This window comes from Paralichthys olivaceus, chromosome 11 (assembly GCF_024713975.1).
Source record: "Paralichthys olivaceus isolate ysfri-2021 chromosome 11, ASM2471397v2, whole genome shotgun sequence".
NCBI lineage: Eukaryota > Metazoa > Chordata > Actinopteri > Pleuronectiformes > Paralichthyidae > Paralichthys > Paralichthys olivaceus.
In genome coordinates, this window is record NC_091103.1 from 7,974,727 (window position 1) to 7,991,317 (window position 16,591).

General features: G+C 38.2%; 1 protein-coding gene across 4 annotated transcripts in view; it reads left to right on the forward strand.

Moving 5' to 3' along the window:
- Window positions 1-16,591, forward strand: part of gdpd5b (glycerophosphodiester phosphodiesterase domain containing 5b) — a 43,072-nt gene that overhangs the window by 5,348 nt on the left and 21,133 nt on the right. For all 4 annotated transcript variants that reach the window (XR_011244558.1, XR_002203062.2, XM_069534514.1 and 1 more), the window contains exon 2: window positions 9,051-9,230. Coding sequence is in view for 2 of the 4 variants with exons in the window: in XM_069534514.1 (XP_069390615.1) it covers window positions 9,114-9,230 (117 nt within the window). In the remaining 2 variants the exon portion in view is untranslated. The remainder of the gene's footprint in view (window positions 1-9,050; window positions 9,231-16,591) is intronic.

Consider the following 16,591-nt stretch of genomic DNA (forward strand, 5'->3'; position numbering starts at 1 on the left):
GATGTCTTTGTCAGATATTTGCTTTTCTGGCCACGGTATCAGCACTACAGTATCACCTATGATTAGGAACCAGCCCCAGAGTACTTTTTTCACAGCCCTAACAGGCTGACAGGCCGGGGGGGGGGCGGTCAAAACTCCTCCTGCCATTGCTCGGTGTTTCCAGGTTGAGTGACGGGAATGACTCAAAGTTTTCTGTCGGGCAGCACTACAATCAGTGACAGGCAAGGCATGTAGCTTTCATTACAATCACTGATTTCACTACAACAATCTAACTGCCCAAAGAACTAATCATTAAAATCACCTGAAAACCTGAATGCTCCAGGCCTCTATGAAACGTAATTACACATATATGTTTATTTGTGGCAGGAAGCAAACAACACTGATTGATTGGCACAGTGGTTTCTTTTGACAGGCAAGGGGAAGGCATTTGTGAAAGCAGTGAAATGTATATTAATAGAATGCTGTTGGGTCTTTAACCTATAGAGGGATCTGCCCAAAAATTGGATCTTTATTTTAAAAGTATTTCAAGTGTTTTGTAGATGTAATTGAAGGTATATCTGTTGCCTGTATACACATTAAAAATCCGTTATGTACATGTGTAAAGATGGCCAATTTTTGGCAAGTATCCAAAAATATCTGCCAACTTAATTTCATTACCACATTACATTACCCATTTATGAACTGTTTGGAGATTTAACAAGTATGTGCTTGGATTGTTTGAACTGGCTGTTTAATGGAAGCTGCTGACGTAGTTCAGAAGCTTCTTGCGTCGCTTTCTTTAACTGTCAAAGATTTAATGATCAGCAAGAAGGAACATCAAATCCAGCTGAAAGTGAGACCATAAAGTTGTTTAAAAAAAACCTTTTCATATAAAGCTTGAATATGATACAGATGTGGCTGGTAATGGCACGCAGAAATTAGCACTGAAATTAGCATGAAATTAGAAAGAGGCCATTTTTATATCCCCTACTCCCCAAAACTTTTTATCTCCCTGTCTTTTCGTTCTGGCCTTCTCTCTCACCCAAGACGTCTTTTAGAAACAGAAAGTAGGCATTAGGAGTATTCTCATCCTTGTCCTTTATCAGCTCAAAATATAGATTTACTATTTATTCATGGTATCACAGGTGATGCCTCAGTGGAGAAGTACTGCTTTAACTCTGCCAAAAACTCATAAATCAGTAATGACCCTCCCAATTCACAAGGCACCATAAAGTTCATAATACGACTTTATTGTTTTCTTTATCTAGATTAATTTGACAAGTTCTGTCCCTGCAGCCAGCTCATACTTCTCTATTAAACCAAATTTGCTTCTCTATCAAATCCCCTTCTCTAACCAAACCTTTCTTCAGCACTTGGAGGTGGCTTCACACTCGTATGTATGAGTATACTTATTATCTTGGGATGAAAAATTAATTATATATCCACACGTCAATTGATCCACTAAACCTTCAATTAGTTGGATTTACTTTTATTCTCCCAGTCATTTGTTTCATGCCCTAATAATGGAAATTAATGACAGTCATGGTCCTTCCCCTTCCTGTTTTCAATTTTCATATTTTAAGATACTGATGGCCTGTGATTATATTATTCTTTTCTTGGATTATCTCTGCCCCATATTTTCAGATTGATGAGTTTGTCAGTCTAATGAGCAGTGAGATGAGAAGTGTCAGATTGTCAGTACGTCCATACACCAGCACCTTGCCCCCAATTATCCTTATTTGATTTATTTGACTCTGTCAACCAGTTTGCAATGTCTCTGCTCATTGTTTTATTAATTATTCCCCATTGGCTTTGAGCTACAGCTGCAATGCTCACTACCCTGCAAGGCACAAACTAAGGAATAGCTCACCCAAAAATGAAAATTCACTCATTACCCACTTACCACTATGCTGATGTAGGAATGGGTGGTGTTTAATGCCACAAAAGACTTTTAGAGTTTTTGGTGTAAACAGCGTTGCAGTTTTTTGCGCACACACACCGCATAAGCCCTCGCCCAAGAGATGAAGACAAGATCAGTGAGAACTCGCGATAGCTGATAGCTAAATTGCAAGTTCCGGTAGCATGTAAACATAAATGTGCAGCCATCACAAATTTATCTACGTAAACTACTGTGAAAATTGGCACAAAAAGCCACCAATCATTCTCTCAACAGTGAGTTGTTTGTGCTGAATCAAGCTGTCCATTCTCCTACTTATCTGTTTAACTATTACATTAATGCAGTGCCTTTTTTTAAACCTTGTTAATTTCATAGAGGATTAAAAGATAAAGTTGTTCAAAATGATTGGTTTAATGGGTTCTTTTAGTTTCAGAAATAATAGTAATTATATATGAGCAGGAAAGACATAAACACCCTTGTGAGTATTTTACAGTAGCCCTCTATTCTCATTTGTCAGGGCAGAATGTTCTAGCACCAATGTCTCTCAACAAGTGTGTGTCAAATACTCAACTCTTCTTATTTTCATTTTGCTGTCAAAAGCTTTGAGATTCATTTTTGTGAAGGGGAATTTTGAGGCCCAGGTCATTTGTGCAACAGATGCCTGGATTGACTGGATACATAAATCAAAAAAATATGCTCTACTCTCTTTCTTACCATGTGGAACTTTGATCTATGTCTGACGCACAAGGAAGCTGATGTTTTCATCAGTATCCTAAATTAAATTCCTTCTACATTTGCAATGGCTATCAATAGACATGTTGACATGGAAACCAATATCACAATATCAACCAGATTACGACAGTAGTAGCAGTAAAATAGACTGCCATGTAAACAGCATTTTGTGAATTCCTTTACCCAAATAAGGTAATTCCAAATCGAATTAAGATATCGTGAATAATCTCACTAATCTCTTTTTACAGTCATCCAGACTGGACAAACTAAACACCTTTTGAGTTTTCATAAAAATTGAAGGCTACCACATGTTTGGAAGGGGAGGGTAAGGTGAGGGGTGTTCAGCTGCAACATGCAAATTCACCACTAAATTCTACACACTGAACCTTTAATATAGACATGAGTTATAGTCAGACTATGCTCTTTAACATGTGAATATGAACCGATTATTCTATTAGCAACTCATGGAAACATCATAGTAAAAATATTGTCTCATTCAAAATAAGGTCAATAGTTTAAATATTGCTCTCCATGTAAAATCGTCAGTGACTGGCGCAGCTGACAGGGCAATTCTTGGGTGGTTTGTGGTGTCAGACTCAGGATGAACAGGAGCTGAAAGCATGAGTCTCTGCTACACACCACACTGAGTCATGGGAGCAATAATGTGATTTGGTCAGAATTATGTCGATAACTTGGGCTGAAGTGATAATATATATGACTGCATTAAGGATTACTGTTCATGGACACTTGCTCAATATTGTTTTTGGTGGTTGATGCAGAATATTTCTACATGAATTAAAAATTAAAACAAATCCAGCTCTAGATGAAAAAAAACAAATATTTGTGAATGCACAACATGCAATACTTAAGACGACCGAAAATATGTTGAATGCTACTTTTCTGAACCTGCAACTGAAGGGTTCTGTGCTACTTAACTAGGTGATGTTTAATCTCACCAAGATTACAAGGAGTAAACGGATAACTTGATTTAGAAATGTACAATGTAAAATCATTCATCTGTTCACAGAGGGTGAGGCACTACATCGTACTGTTTACAAGACTCTTCTGACGTCACAGTTGAATCCTCTGCTCCTCAACTCAGACGTAGTTGAAGAGGGTATTAATTAGTCTGTCATCACATAATGATGGGTGTAACTTGTTTTGCTGATTTATTTTCATTATACAGGTAGAAGAATCTATATAAGAGTTTCTTTTAGAGCCTGAGAAGACAGTTAAAAAATAAAAAATAATTGATTAGCAAAATGAGTCTAGGTAGCACATCATTTTTCTGATTTAATGGTTGTTTTATAACCTGGCATGGTTTAAGGAGAGCTAGACTGTCCCTTTTCTTTGTACAGAGCTCTCTTTTTATATAAAAGTTAAGTAAGTAGTCATATAGTGATTGTAGTTTCTCCCTTTCCCCTTTTTGTAATAATAATTATAATAACATACATTATGCAGTCTTCCTGGCCAGTAAGAACATGTACGTATTTGTTTGGTTTCCCAGGAAACTCACTCGGCTGTTTCTCGTGGCGATTGGGTTCTTCCTCATCATCTGTGCTTACCTTTGCTCGGACTCTTATGTGAATTATCTTTAGCCTCACAGAACAGTCTTGTTTATAACATTGTGTTTATTTTTAATTCCTCTTTAAACTATAAATATTTAAATTGAATTTAGTGCATTATTCCATTGGACATAACACAATAAAAACTGTATTCATGGCCGGATTGTAAAGGTTTGCTGTTATAAACACAGAAGTGTTGTATTGCAGTGCAGAGGAAGTGGCAGGATTTACTTCAGAAAGCAGCAACAATGGTTTGTTTAGACTAAACAGCAGAAGAGGTGGGTAGTGGGAGCTATCGAGAGTTCTGCCTCAGGGATGATGGATCTTTCAGGACTTAATTTAAAATGTTGGCAAGTCTCTCTCGAGTGAAAGCTTTCGACTGTCAGTGCTGAGCTAGCTAGAAACATAGTTCTGATGTAATGACTAATTTCTTGTTATCTTGTGCTTTATCACCGATGTGTCATTTTTCAAGTCCCTCACAGGCATCTTCTGATGCCACATGGTTCAGTTCAGTCTCAATAGCGGTTTGTTACTGTCCATTGCAAATTTCAGAGCAGATCATTAAGATATCATCAGGAAAAGATGAAATGGATGCCCATTTTCCAAAAAGTCAATAGATTCCTATAAATGCACTGCAGATAGATATTTGAGTGTTGTTTCTTTTCTTTTGTTTATGAAAAGAGTACTCCATGCTGTTTTTGGAGTCCATTAGTGACAGTGGAACCAAGGTGTTTGTATCTGTTTTCTTGCTATATTGTCTATTAACATACAGAGAACAATGAAATATCACTCGACAGTGTCGCTACAATAAAGATTGTGTAGCTTGGAGTGTCACATTGTTCAGTTCTGTGTTTACGGTTGAAATTCATGAGTGATGTATGAACCAGAACATCTACCAACACAATCTAATTGAAGAATAAAAGTAAATAAATAATTGTATTGAATTTAGAAGTGTCCATTCATCCATTTTGCTCAGTTTACCTGATGTTTGGTCGTCACAGCAACAGGCTGGGGAGAGGAATGTTGAGAGTGATTCTAATGGTGTTCCCAGGCCAGTTGATATTTAATTCTACCAGTGAGCTGTGAGTCTACCCTGGGGTTTCCTCCCAGTTGGGCATGCCCAGAAAAAAATTCAACGAAAGGCATTTCCTGATAAGATGCCCAAACTACCTCAACTGAACCCTTCTGACGAGAAGGAGTGGCGCCCATCCACCCTACGCACAGAACTAATTTCAGCTGCTTGTATCCGCAGTCTTTTTCTCTCAGTCACTACCCAGAGTTTATGACAGTAGGTGAGAGTCGGAACATTGATCGACTGATGGATAGAAAGCTTGGCCTTGAGGCTTAGCTGCCTCTTCACAACAACACCTGCAGTACTGCCGACACTGGCAATTGCAAGCATGTAGTATTGGATTTCATGATATGTAGTAGGTGTTACTTTCATTTTATCCACTCTGTAAATGACGGGATTTTAATGACAGTGTAGAGGCTAACTAAGAATCAGTTTTTAAAAATAATTCAACTATTCCTTTTAAGTATCTCTTATTTGTCACTTGTGGGTTGGACAGTTCTCTGCTGCTTGGCCTTTCCTTCAGTTCCCTGGTCAGAAGAAGACACCGCTTTCTGCCAGGGAATCTGCTGAAACATTTCCTCCCCTGCAGACTGTTTTCCCTCGCCGGGCCTGTTGATGAGAGGAAATGAGGCAGCAGAAAAGAAGATGACAACAGCCATTTAGGGGGGTTTTCATACTCCCAAATTGTTGACCCAAGTTGGACAACTTGTGACAGTCACAAATGTCAAGGAAACTGCTGTTCCTGTTTTTGTTGATATCACTTGTGACCTGTTTCAGTCTTGAATGAAAATGTAGATGACAGAGTTAGTGTGAAGGTTAAAGGAGAACCTTAATGTATTTATTATAAAACCTGATGTGCAGCTAATATGTTTTGTGTTTAGTCGTGATCAGATTTTCAGCTCTTCTGACTTGGGTTTTTTGTGTCTAAGATTTACGAGAGACAGATTGTGACAGTGCAGCCCACTCTCCTTATGGTGGTCCCATTTCTACACTTGTGGTCAGAGGTGTCACATGCATGTTTGCAAAATAATGCTGCAGTCTTGAATTCATGTAATGTTTTGTTATGCAAAACATCACTTTGCTTTGCCGATTCATTGCAGTCTCTTGAAGTATTTAATGTTATTGTGTATACTACGGGTTATTAGCTAAGTAGTTTCTGCTGAGACTTTGTGCTGATAAGGAAATTAATAGCTGCACTTCTCCAGGTTTGAACATTATAATGAATCAACAAGTGACAACATGACAGTGCAGAAAGGGTTTGTTACTTTGCCTTGATGAACGGAGGCTCAATGTGTCAACTGCTCGATTTGTTTTTCTGTCGTAAAGGTGTGTTCGACGTGCCCAGACACACATCCATATTCACCTTCTGTTCATTTGGTAAGTTAGTGATTACACCCAACCATCACTGAACTTCAGCTCAATCAATATTTAGAATAAATAATTTATCCAGTTTAAATATCATTTGGTATTAATGATACAGGACTTGATGTAAATTAAGTTTTATTTTTAATTCTTTTGTCAATAGGATTTTTTTATTTTACTTTTCAATTGCCTGCCACTTAAGTGTAATAAAAATTCAATTATAGGTCTTAATGTAGTGCTAGATCAGATTTAAATTTATCAACTAGATCAAAAGAGTCGGACACTGGTGAGTAACCTTTTTTATGTGAAGGAAAGACACTAAAATGGCAAAAGATAAATAAAATAGCAACTACACTGGCACTCAGAGAGCGCATACCAAGGATAAAGCCCTATTTTGCTTATTAAAGACAATGTGGAAAAATGTATACATGTATATATTTATATGGGTTATATTCTGTAGCAGGTTATTGTGCTGTTTTCTGTTTTTTTAAATTTGCTCATTTTAATTCTGTTCTCACAAAATTATAAAATTATAATCTCAATCTACCCACGGGAAATGGTTTATTCAGAAAAAATGTCTGATAAGCAGTAGTCCAACAGTGCCTGATTAAAGTCTGAATCCCTGTAGAGTAAGTGAGGTTGGCTGCATATAGTTAGATGTTGGGTAATACATTGGTACAGACATCAAATAAGATAAGATGATTATTGATTAATCACTGGTGCACAGTGGTGGGACTGGGACATAACCACGGAGTCTCAGCATCTCTCTGGTCTGAGCCTGGTTTTGTTTGACGAAGTCAGTGCATTAAGATGAGTAGCCTACTGCATCAACCAAGGTGTTGTTCTTTAAATGTTTGACTTATAGGGTCCCTAATATTCAGTATTTATTTTAATTCAGCAATACTGATCTCATTCCTTTTGAAGGGCAAATCCAAACATATCAGAATTAATTGCTTGAAATCACAAATAATTTAAAAATTTCCAAACGGTGATATGTGATAATTTAGGTGGTAAAGAGTTTATATCTTTGTTTTTTTGCCTTTGTGGTTTTCTGATTTCAGGCTTGGTGCCTGTGTTGTTTTTTTGTACCCTTCTTACACTACAAATGATTTGTAATTGCTGTCAATGTATGTGGTTAATTTAAGTACTGTATAACGCTCTACACTTTTCATTTCAAGGCATGGAGCAGCACTGCTCATTGCCTGTCAAAGACTCTTGTGGTCCTGCTGGGGTGGGCCAGGATTATTATACCCTCGGGGTCAGGCCTGCCCTCCTCAGAGCAGTTATACAAATAACAGGAAACATGGTTCCTGCTGCAGATGCTAATGAGCAGCTGCCAAGAGCCGGAGATGGCATGATTACAGCAGGAGGAGTAGATAACATGCAGAAAGCCTCTGGAACATCAGATGAGACTTAGCCACTTGCTAGCTTCACAAACTGCAGCTAGGCATGTTAGTATGTTTACACTTCTACTTGTGCTTATTTGACTCTCATCAGCAGAGAGCTGTCATTAATTATGCATTATTAATGCTTTGATAACACCAACATGCACTTTCAACCCCAGATTAAACAGAGTTATGCATTTTGCAACTGCAGCAGCACAACAGGCTCCGTCATGTCCCCGGAGAGTGAGGTAAACTTGTGATAACAGTCAGCAATTCTGTTCTATCATTACCATTATTGCTGATAGCAGCGTATCGGTGCTGAGTCAGCAGCAGCTTAATGGGAAGATTTGAGTTATGACTGAATATTTACAGCTAAAACCGCCGGGTGCTTCAAGCTGTGGTCACTACAACAGAATTAGAGCTATGGGTGCTGGGTTTTTTTAGCATTATCATGGTGCTTTGCTCCTCCTTCACACTGGGAGGAGGTAGTGGAGCTGGAGCAGGCCCAGGATAGGGTGCCTCCCTGATAAAAGCCTTAACATTTCCGATAAAACGTTAAATTATATAAAAGCCCTGTTTACATTCACATGCTTGCAGGTTCTGTTGCCATGTGGATGTTCCCCAAAGCAGATTTTATTCATTTATTTATTTTTATACTGAAAGTTGAAGGCTTGATGCTCAAATGTCACTGTTACATAACATCCTTGTTAGGCCTGTTGGCCTTTTCTTTCCATGTTTTTTTTTCTCTGGCCTGACATGAAAGGAAGAGATAGTAACTACATGCTGCCTTTCTGCTCAACTATGGAGTGACTGCGTGATATATTCATGATCAACGTAATTTAACATGATGGTGAAAAACTGTTCACTTCACAGAGCCCTTTTGTGTTTATTTTTTTTAACCTTGATCATACCTATGAAAGCTCCTTGCAGTCTCAGTTGTCATTGGAAATCGGAGCCTAGGAAGCGTGTTGCTTTTCAAGCAGTTCCATGAATTATCCAATGTGGTCTCCCGAACAACTTCAATGTTAATCCTGTTTTCCCTTTTCATCTCTTTACAGGGTTCTTCATAGTCAGTGGGATGTTAGAGGTCTGGAAGCAGGACCAGGACTGACTGAAGGAGCATGGTGAAACACCAACCCCTCCAGGTCTATGAGCGGCAGCTGTGTCTGTCATGTATCACTGGGATCTATGGTTGCCGCTGGAAACGCTATCAACGTTCCCACGATGACACCACCAAGGTGAGAGGGGGAGGAAAGCCCTTCAGTGGATAATGTGTAGCAATCAGGAAAACTGTACATCTGGTTTAGAAGAGATCCTTAACAGTCTGACACAATGCAGCATATTGCATAGAGTGCATTATTTAGTGCATGTACATCACTCATGTTTGCCCTCAGCAGCCAATCTGACAATGCACCAGAAAATGATATTTGACTGACCTTGCACGTGTCTGAATCCCTTGCATCTCACAGCTTTACTCTAGTTTTACATTCAAGAGATTGTAGATAACCCTTACCCTGTGGTGGTTTAACATGTGGAAATAACAAAACACATCAGGTGGCAGCTAATGAGACCTGATCTCTCCATTCTGACTCATTTACATCAAGGTTATTTTTCCATGTACGGAGAGATTGGTGTGGAATGAAATTATTTTTCATTATTTTTTGGTTTGGAATCAAGATTTCACAAAAACTTCTAAACTGATTTCCAGAAGATTTTGGTGCAGATTTGGACAAAGGGGCTGATCCAGGATTTTGTTTTCCACATTTTCCTGGATTTTTCAGAGAATTATAATGATCTTAATCTTTCTTAATGAAAAAAATAATTAGGGGACTGATATTTATGAGTGTGTACAATTTGGTGCAGTTCCAAATAAAATTCAATTTGGATGCTGAATTCAAAGTTATTACTGTATAACAAGATGGCTGAGAAGAAAGAGTTCCATTACTGAATGTCCTACTATGAGAAGAAAACAAATCAAACCCATACAAGGCTCTAGTGTATGTCTGTGTTTGACATCCAAAACAGTGTTACACCCCCTGGTCTATACATACCCTCCCCCGATATTTGTCTTTCAACATTGATTTACCAAGAACAGTTTTCTTTGACCAAATATGTCCTTGCTGGCTTATCCTCCACCCAGAAACCTTGAGCTTTCCACACAGAGGCTCATTCGACATTACAAAACTCCAGTTTCCAGTGTGTTCCACAGTGTTTAATTAGTTAAAATATATTTTTCTAGTCATAATTGTCTACCTATAGTGTTTGTGTGCATAGTTAGTATAGAACTTGGCTGTTGTTTGGTGCAGAATATAGTGTTCTTTATTGCAGTCATATCTTGGATGACTTTGAGTAAATAAAAGGTTATGAGAGTAATTTATTTGGCATTCAAATCATTGTTAAGCACTCAACGGTACTTTTTAAATGATGCCGTTTTAGATTAACATCTGATAATGTTTGAATGAATTATTTTATAGCTGCCCTTTTGTAGCTACTCTTTCTTCATACAATTTAAAAACCAAAAGTTCGCAAACATAGCTGTCAAATTGAACCCCCAAGCAAAGAATTTAGCCATTCATTTTTTTCTCGTATTAGGCACATGCCAGGATCAGTATCACAGCCTATAGTACACAAGATGAGCCATGTTTTCTGACCTTTCCCTTAATCTCCTCTGTTCTCTATCTAAGGACACACAGGTTATGTTGCTGCAACAAACCCAAATACGCAGCATACAACCCTGTGAATGTGTGTGCTCACATGCACACATACACAGAGTTGGATGATTAAAATGCCCACATGTTATTCTAGGGCTGGGCAACTAATCAAAAATGTATCGAAACCAACATTACTAACCTTTAACAAACCTAATTTTTCTCATGCCAGTTAATTTGGTTAATACTTTCCCTGATGCGTGCCTTTACAAACTGTATTTAAACACATTAAACACACACTCCTGCAGACAGATGTTCTTCCCGCAGATTATGATGCAGCACAATGTTTGAACTTCATTGTTGCAGAAGTGAAGCCACGTTTATCCATGACCATGAATATGAATATAATTTAATAAAGATCAGTTATACGTGTGATTGATTAGAAACGCAGAGTCTCTTGTCGACTGACACTGAGTAATGCACAGAGCGATGCGCCCCATTGCTGGGTAGGGTGTGTTTGTGTGCGTGTGTGTTTGCAGTCATTCATTAATCATAATAGAGGTTCAAGTTTGAAATAATCGTGATATTGATTTGAAGTCATATTGCTCAGCCATATTATACTTGATATGAGCAGAGACCCAGAACAAACAACAAACTCAGGTCTTTTGGCACAAACAAATAAAAAATATGTATAGCCTACAATAACCCTAAATGAGATTTTTAAACAGAAACAAACAGCACGCTAAGTCATTGACAGCATTTGGATCGCCTAAGCATGGCAGAACTATATAAAGACATATTGATTTTCTTTCCCCCTGTTTGCAGGAAACTTGACACTGTGTAGCTCTGTTTCCTGTTGCCAGTGTCTTTCAGGCTAACTGACGGGATACTGCAGAGTCTGCATTATTTGTTCACAGTGCTCATCCTTTTGTTTTGACCGTGTGATGTTGTACAGCACACGAACATACTCTTGACCCGAGTGTAAGAAGCTAACAATCACGGGCACATGCACTCTGCTGCAGGCGTCACACCCTTTTTCATCCGGGTGATTCCACATATCGAACCAAAAACACACTGAGCCACTATCAGGTGCTGCTTTGTCCTGGTGCTGAAAATACTTATCATTTCCATTGCGAGTGCTACCTAGCATAGGTCAAGGTGATGTCACATAAGCCTGCATCTGTAATGATCCCAGTAAACAAACTGTGACCAATCAAGGGCAAGTATCAGCTACATGAAACTGGACCTGAGCGAATCACAGAAGCGTGAGACCTGAGAGTGTCGTGTTGAAACAGCAGCACATTCATTCATAATCCACAAGTAGCTCATGCTATTTCAGCCCTTTATCATCTTTGTTCACTATAATGAGCTGTTTCAGGTCGACCAGCTGTCTTAGCGAAACTGCTTCTGTCTGTACTCAAGATGCTTTGTAGGAAGACGGCCCACGTCATGCAGTGCAAGCCGATCTGACCTCTCAGTAATAATTGAAAGTATTTCCATTTAGCCACTCGTTACCATTCAGTCACACAAAGGCTTCAAAAATAGAAACAAAGCTGCTCTGCCATCATCTGTCAGTGATCTTGTGGTCTTCATTTTCCCTGCAATGTGAAGTATTGGACGAGGCAGGCAAAATAATTACATATAGTTAGGTAATAATAAATAATTGTTGAAAATATTTTGTTTGTAAAATGATTCAATCCATCGTCCTTTAGACTTACTGTGAAATTGTGTTTATTCTCATGGTTTGTAAGAGTGTCCCGAATACCATTTTTACATCCGCGAAGGATGTCATGTTTTCATTGCTGTTTTTTCTGTCTGATTACGAAAAAGAAACCTACACAACTATGTTTCCTGAAACATGGTGGAAGGGTGGGGCATATTGGGTTATTATTTCATGGGGTGATGTTTTAGAAGGTTGTTCATACATAGTAACAGTACTTAAAATTAAAACGCGGCATTTAATACATTTTAATACCTTAAGATGGTACACCCACTTGTTAGTGCCAAGACAGAAGAGAGGGTAGTTTTTTCTTTTTCTTTTGAATCATAGTTTCCAAATCATCCATTGTTGTGTTACTCACCTGAATGAAGGCAGATATTTAGATTTGCAGCCTGAATAAACCAAACCCTATATCTACAAAATATTCACAGTATGTTTTAAATACATAGGAAATACCTTGTTCGCTCACATTATCAATTCATCATCTACGGTTGAAATTTGCTTTCAGAAGCTGTGAGCGCAGCTGTTAATGATTCATTGATTGTTAATGAGAGTTATCCTGATGAAGAAAAGCTCTCACAGTGTGCTGGGGAAAAAAAGACAATGAAAACTTTGTTAATAAAAACTCATTAATCCTTTCCCATTATTACCCTTGAACATAATACGGCCTATGATTTAACTTAACTCATTTTTATGCTCACCTCACCCGTGCTCAAAAAAAGCTTTGACGGCTGTGTTCGCTGTCAGCTCACTGGTCGGAGTGTGGTAGCTGCATCCCTCAAACACATGAATGGTTGCTCTCTCTGTGTTCCTGTTTGTGTTTCTAATCTAAAGATCTAGATTAGTTTGGGTAGCTGTAATGATTTGTGCTAATCCCCAGTGCCAAACATTTACCTTTACATCTTCTCGTTTGAGGGAACCAGCTTCTCTTTGTGTCCTGTGATGGGATACTGAATATCTGATGTCAGCTCGGGCTTTAGGAAAATGTGATAAGGTATTTTGACTTTATTCTTAACAAGCAAATAAGCAATAGATAATGAAAACAGCCATTTACTGCACCCTTATTTATCACTGACTATAATATAAAACATGTATCACAGATTTAGTCTTTTTGTCAAAAAAGATTATGGTCTCCTGACTTCCCCACATTTCCTTTTAAAAGATGTCAGTCATGTAGGATACTCTGACATGTTCCAGATCTTGTAAATAAAGGCCTTGAAGGAGGAGGGATTTATTTTTAGCTTCTCTATAATGTTAGTACACTTCAAGGCATGGGTTGCGATTCCGTTCTCTAGCCAGAGTGATTCATTTGAATCTAAAACCATCCAACTGTTAACCTGCAAGTGTTCTGATTGTTGAAGAACAGCATTCACGTTAATGGCTGTGATTAGCAAACCATTATTTCCTGCTAAAACTTTACATTAAATATTATAAAATGAAGAAAAAAAAGGAAATACATTGACAGTGTAAACTTTAATTCTTGATTTTAAAGTAATGGGGAATATTTCTGAAAATCCCAAGGAAAATTTCGGTTCAGTACTTGGCAAGTGTTTTATTTTTTCCATCCTCAGTCCCTCCTCCCTATTTTTGCAGACACATTACTTTTTGTGCCTTACTCTGGTGCTGCATTATAAAGCTGTGCACACCCAGTGTGAAATGCCAGGGACTTATCGGGATATGCTCAGGAATGTGACAAGGGACTGAGGTGTTAAGTCCAGTGAAGATAGAGGCAAAGAGTGAGGCATGTGAGGCCGCGCAGTCAGAGGAAGATTAAAAGCTGCAGTAGCTTTGTCTTTTTGCCTTTTTTTCCCTGTCAAGTTTATAATAATATGTTTGTGTTTTTTTGTATCTAAATTCATATGTTTCTGTATTCATCATATTTAATCTCTGCAGTGTTGCCATGTTAGATATCAGCATACTGTACCCATAGACTTTATAAAAATAGATACAGAATCCGAGTCTGGAAAGTGAAGCCAATGCGGAAGTGCCTGAAACCTGAATTCTCTTCAATGACCAGCATGGGGGGGACTTTACTGGTTGCAGATAGAAGTTTGTTTCTATAGAAACTATAGTAACTTCTAACTTGAATTTAAAACATTTTCATGCTGTGTTTATGTTTAATACTAGCTGTCTAGCTAGTATTGACGGCTGATGAGTGCAGGTGGGCGTGCAGTACCCTCAAGCTCTCAGACAGGCTCCACCCCCTGAACCTCCAAATATGGTTTCCAAGATGGCGCTGGACTAGGTGCCGATGTCAGGGCTTCAATGAAGCATTTCACAAACAAATGAAAACACAAACCGACCACACTTGGTCGTACCTAACTGAATCAGTAATTTGATTGTGTGTTAACTACAGTAACAGAGATCTACTGTGCACTGAAACGATCTGGACATAAATAACTCATAACTATAATGTGTATGATTTATGGAGTAAGTTATGTTCCATAAAGATACATGGTAATAAACTATTTAATTACAATAAATTCCTTACATACGTGTTCTGTAATTTTTGGATTCTAAGTCTCTATGAACATTTTCATCATCTCTTTGTAGTTACCTCTAGTTCACTCTGACTAATCTTGTCAGTTGTGTAACCCACACAAACAGCAGTTTTATCACAGTCAGAAGCGCATTATCAGTCAAGCACAAAGTGTGTTGTGTGAGTTGTCTTTGTTATATAAGTGTGGACAATTTTGGACACCTTTTTGTAGCCACACAGAGTAACGCTCTGTACATAATGCAAGGACAACTCCTTCATATGTCCTCACACACACAGTAACCAGCAAACACCCAATCAGGCTTGTTTAGCATAACATGTGTGTTCACTTAGTAGTACCAAAGAATGCAGTGCTTTATGGTAGAAATGTGCGCAGTTGTTATCATACTAACGATCCATATGCTTGCTTGTGTGATTAATAGGCTGTTGGGTGTTTTCTCTCCCTGTCTGCTGGTAAGGAGGTCAGAGTTATACACAGAAGGCTCGTGTATTGTAGCTTGAAGAAAACGTACACAACAACACACAACATTACCTATGAATCTGCAGAATGACAAGTTGTTGTTATGCAAATGTAGTCATTTTTAAAGCTTCTGGGCAACTTTGCATCCTTCAGTTTAATTTGCAAATTTGTTGATAATATTGTTATATGCATTGTTTAAATAAGACTATAGCATGTGAGTTTGATTTCTTATGTGTACCTAAACAAACATGCCCATGCACGCATGTACTGTGCAGTAGAGCAGCAGCTGAGCATGCATAATGTCCCTTCTGTGGCTAACACACTGTATTGCTGCCTAAATCATGTTGGTATTAGAAGCTGTGCACATAGGGAAAAGTAGGACAAGTGAAAATCAAAAAACTGCTGTAACCTTTATGGAATCTACAATCTACAAAGTGATGCTACTGTGGTCTTTGATTTGACCATGTTCAGTGCATGTGTCATTTTCCTGGCATGGTTACAGAAAGAAATTCTAGCAAGTCAACTCAAAAATATAAAGTCACTGAAGCATTCAGTAAATGTGTATTGTCATCCTCTTTGCACTCCAACTGACTCTCACCTGACACAAGACGGAAATATTTAATGTGCTCATAACAAATTTATATCTTGGCTGCAAAATGTTGTCACTGATTGGTTTCAGTTTAGCTGGGTATTAAATAATACTAATGATGTAAATGAACTTGGCTGCAGTTATGATGATTGGAATGATCTAAACTCAGACAAGACAGTCTGATACTTGGCAGTGTAAGACAAATCTAGTGAAAGTGGAAGCATAGACTCTACATAAAAATCTGCAGTTTTCCCACAATTACTTCAGACATTTAAGTGCTTCTTAAATGCCAAACTTTGCAAGGTTATCTGTCTAGACAGATTTTTAAAAAACAACACAATATGCCAAAATCATAAATCAATCATGGTTATATTATTATATGGTTATAATTCACTGTACTGGACAAGCTGTGAGTCATTACATGTCAAGACGAATTAAAAAAGACAAGCGCAAATCCACCGAGAGACGCAGAGATGTAAAAGTGTGTTAGCTGTTGTAGCAGTGCTGCTGTGAAGTTACTTTACGTTCTTTGCTGTTACCACACCTGCTTTTCTCAGATGTTAAATCACTGATACAACTTCCTCTGAGGCAGTGGTGACTTATAGTGACTGGAGGGGGGTATAAATCCTGAGTGGATAAAAATGTCTACATGCTGCAGTGATATTTGTCCGTATCCATTTAATCC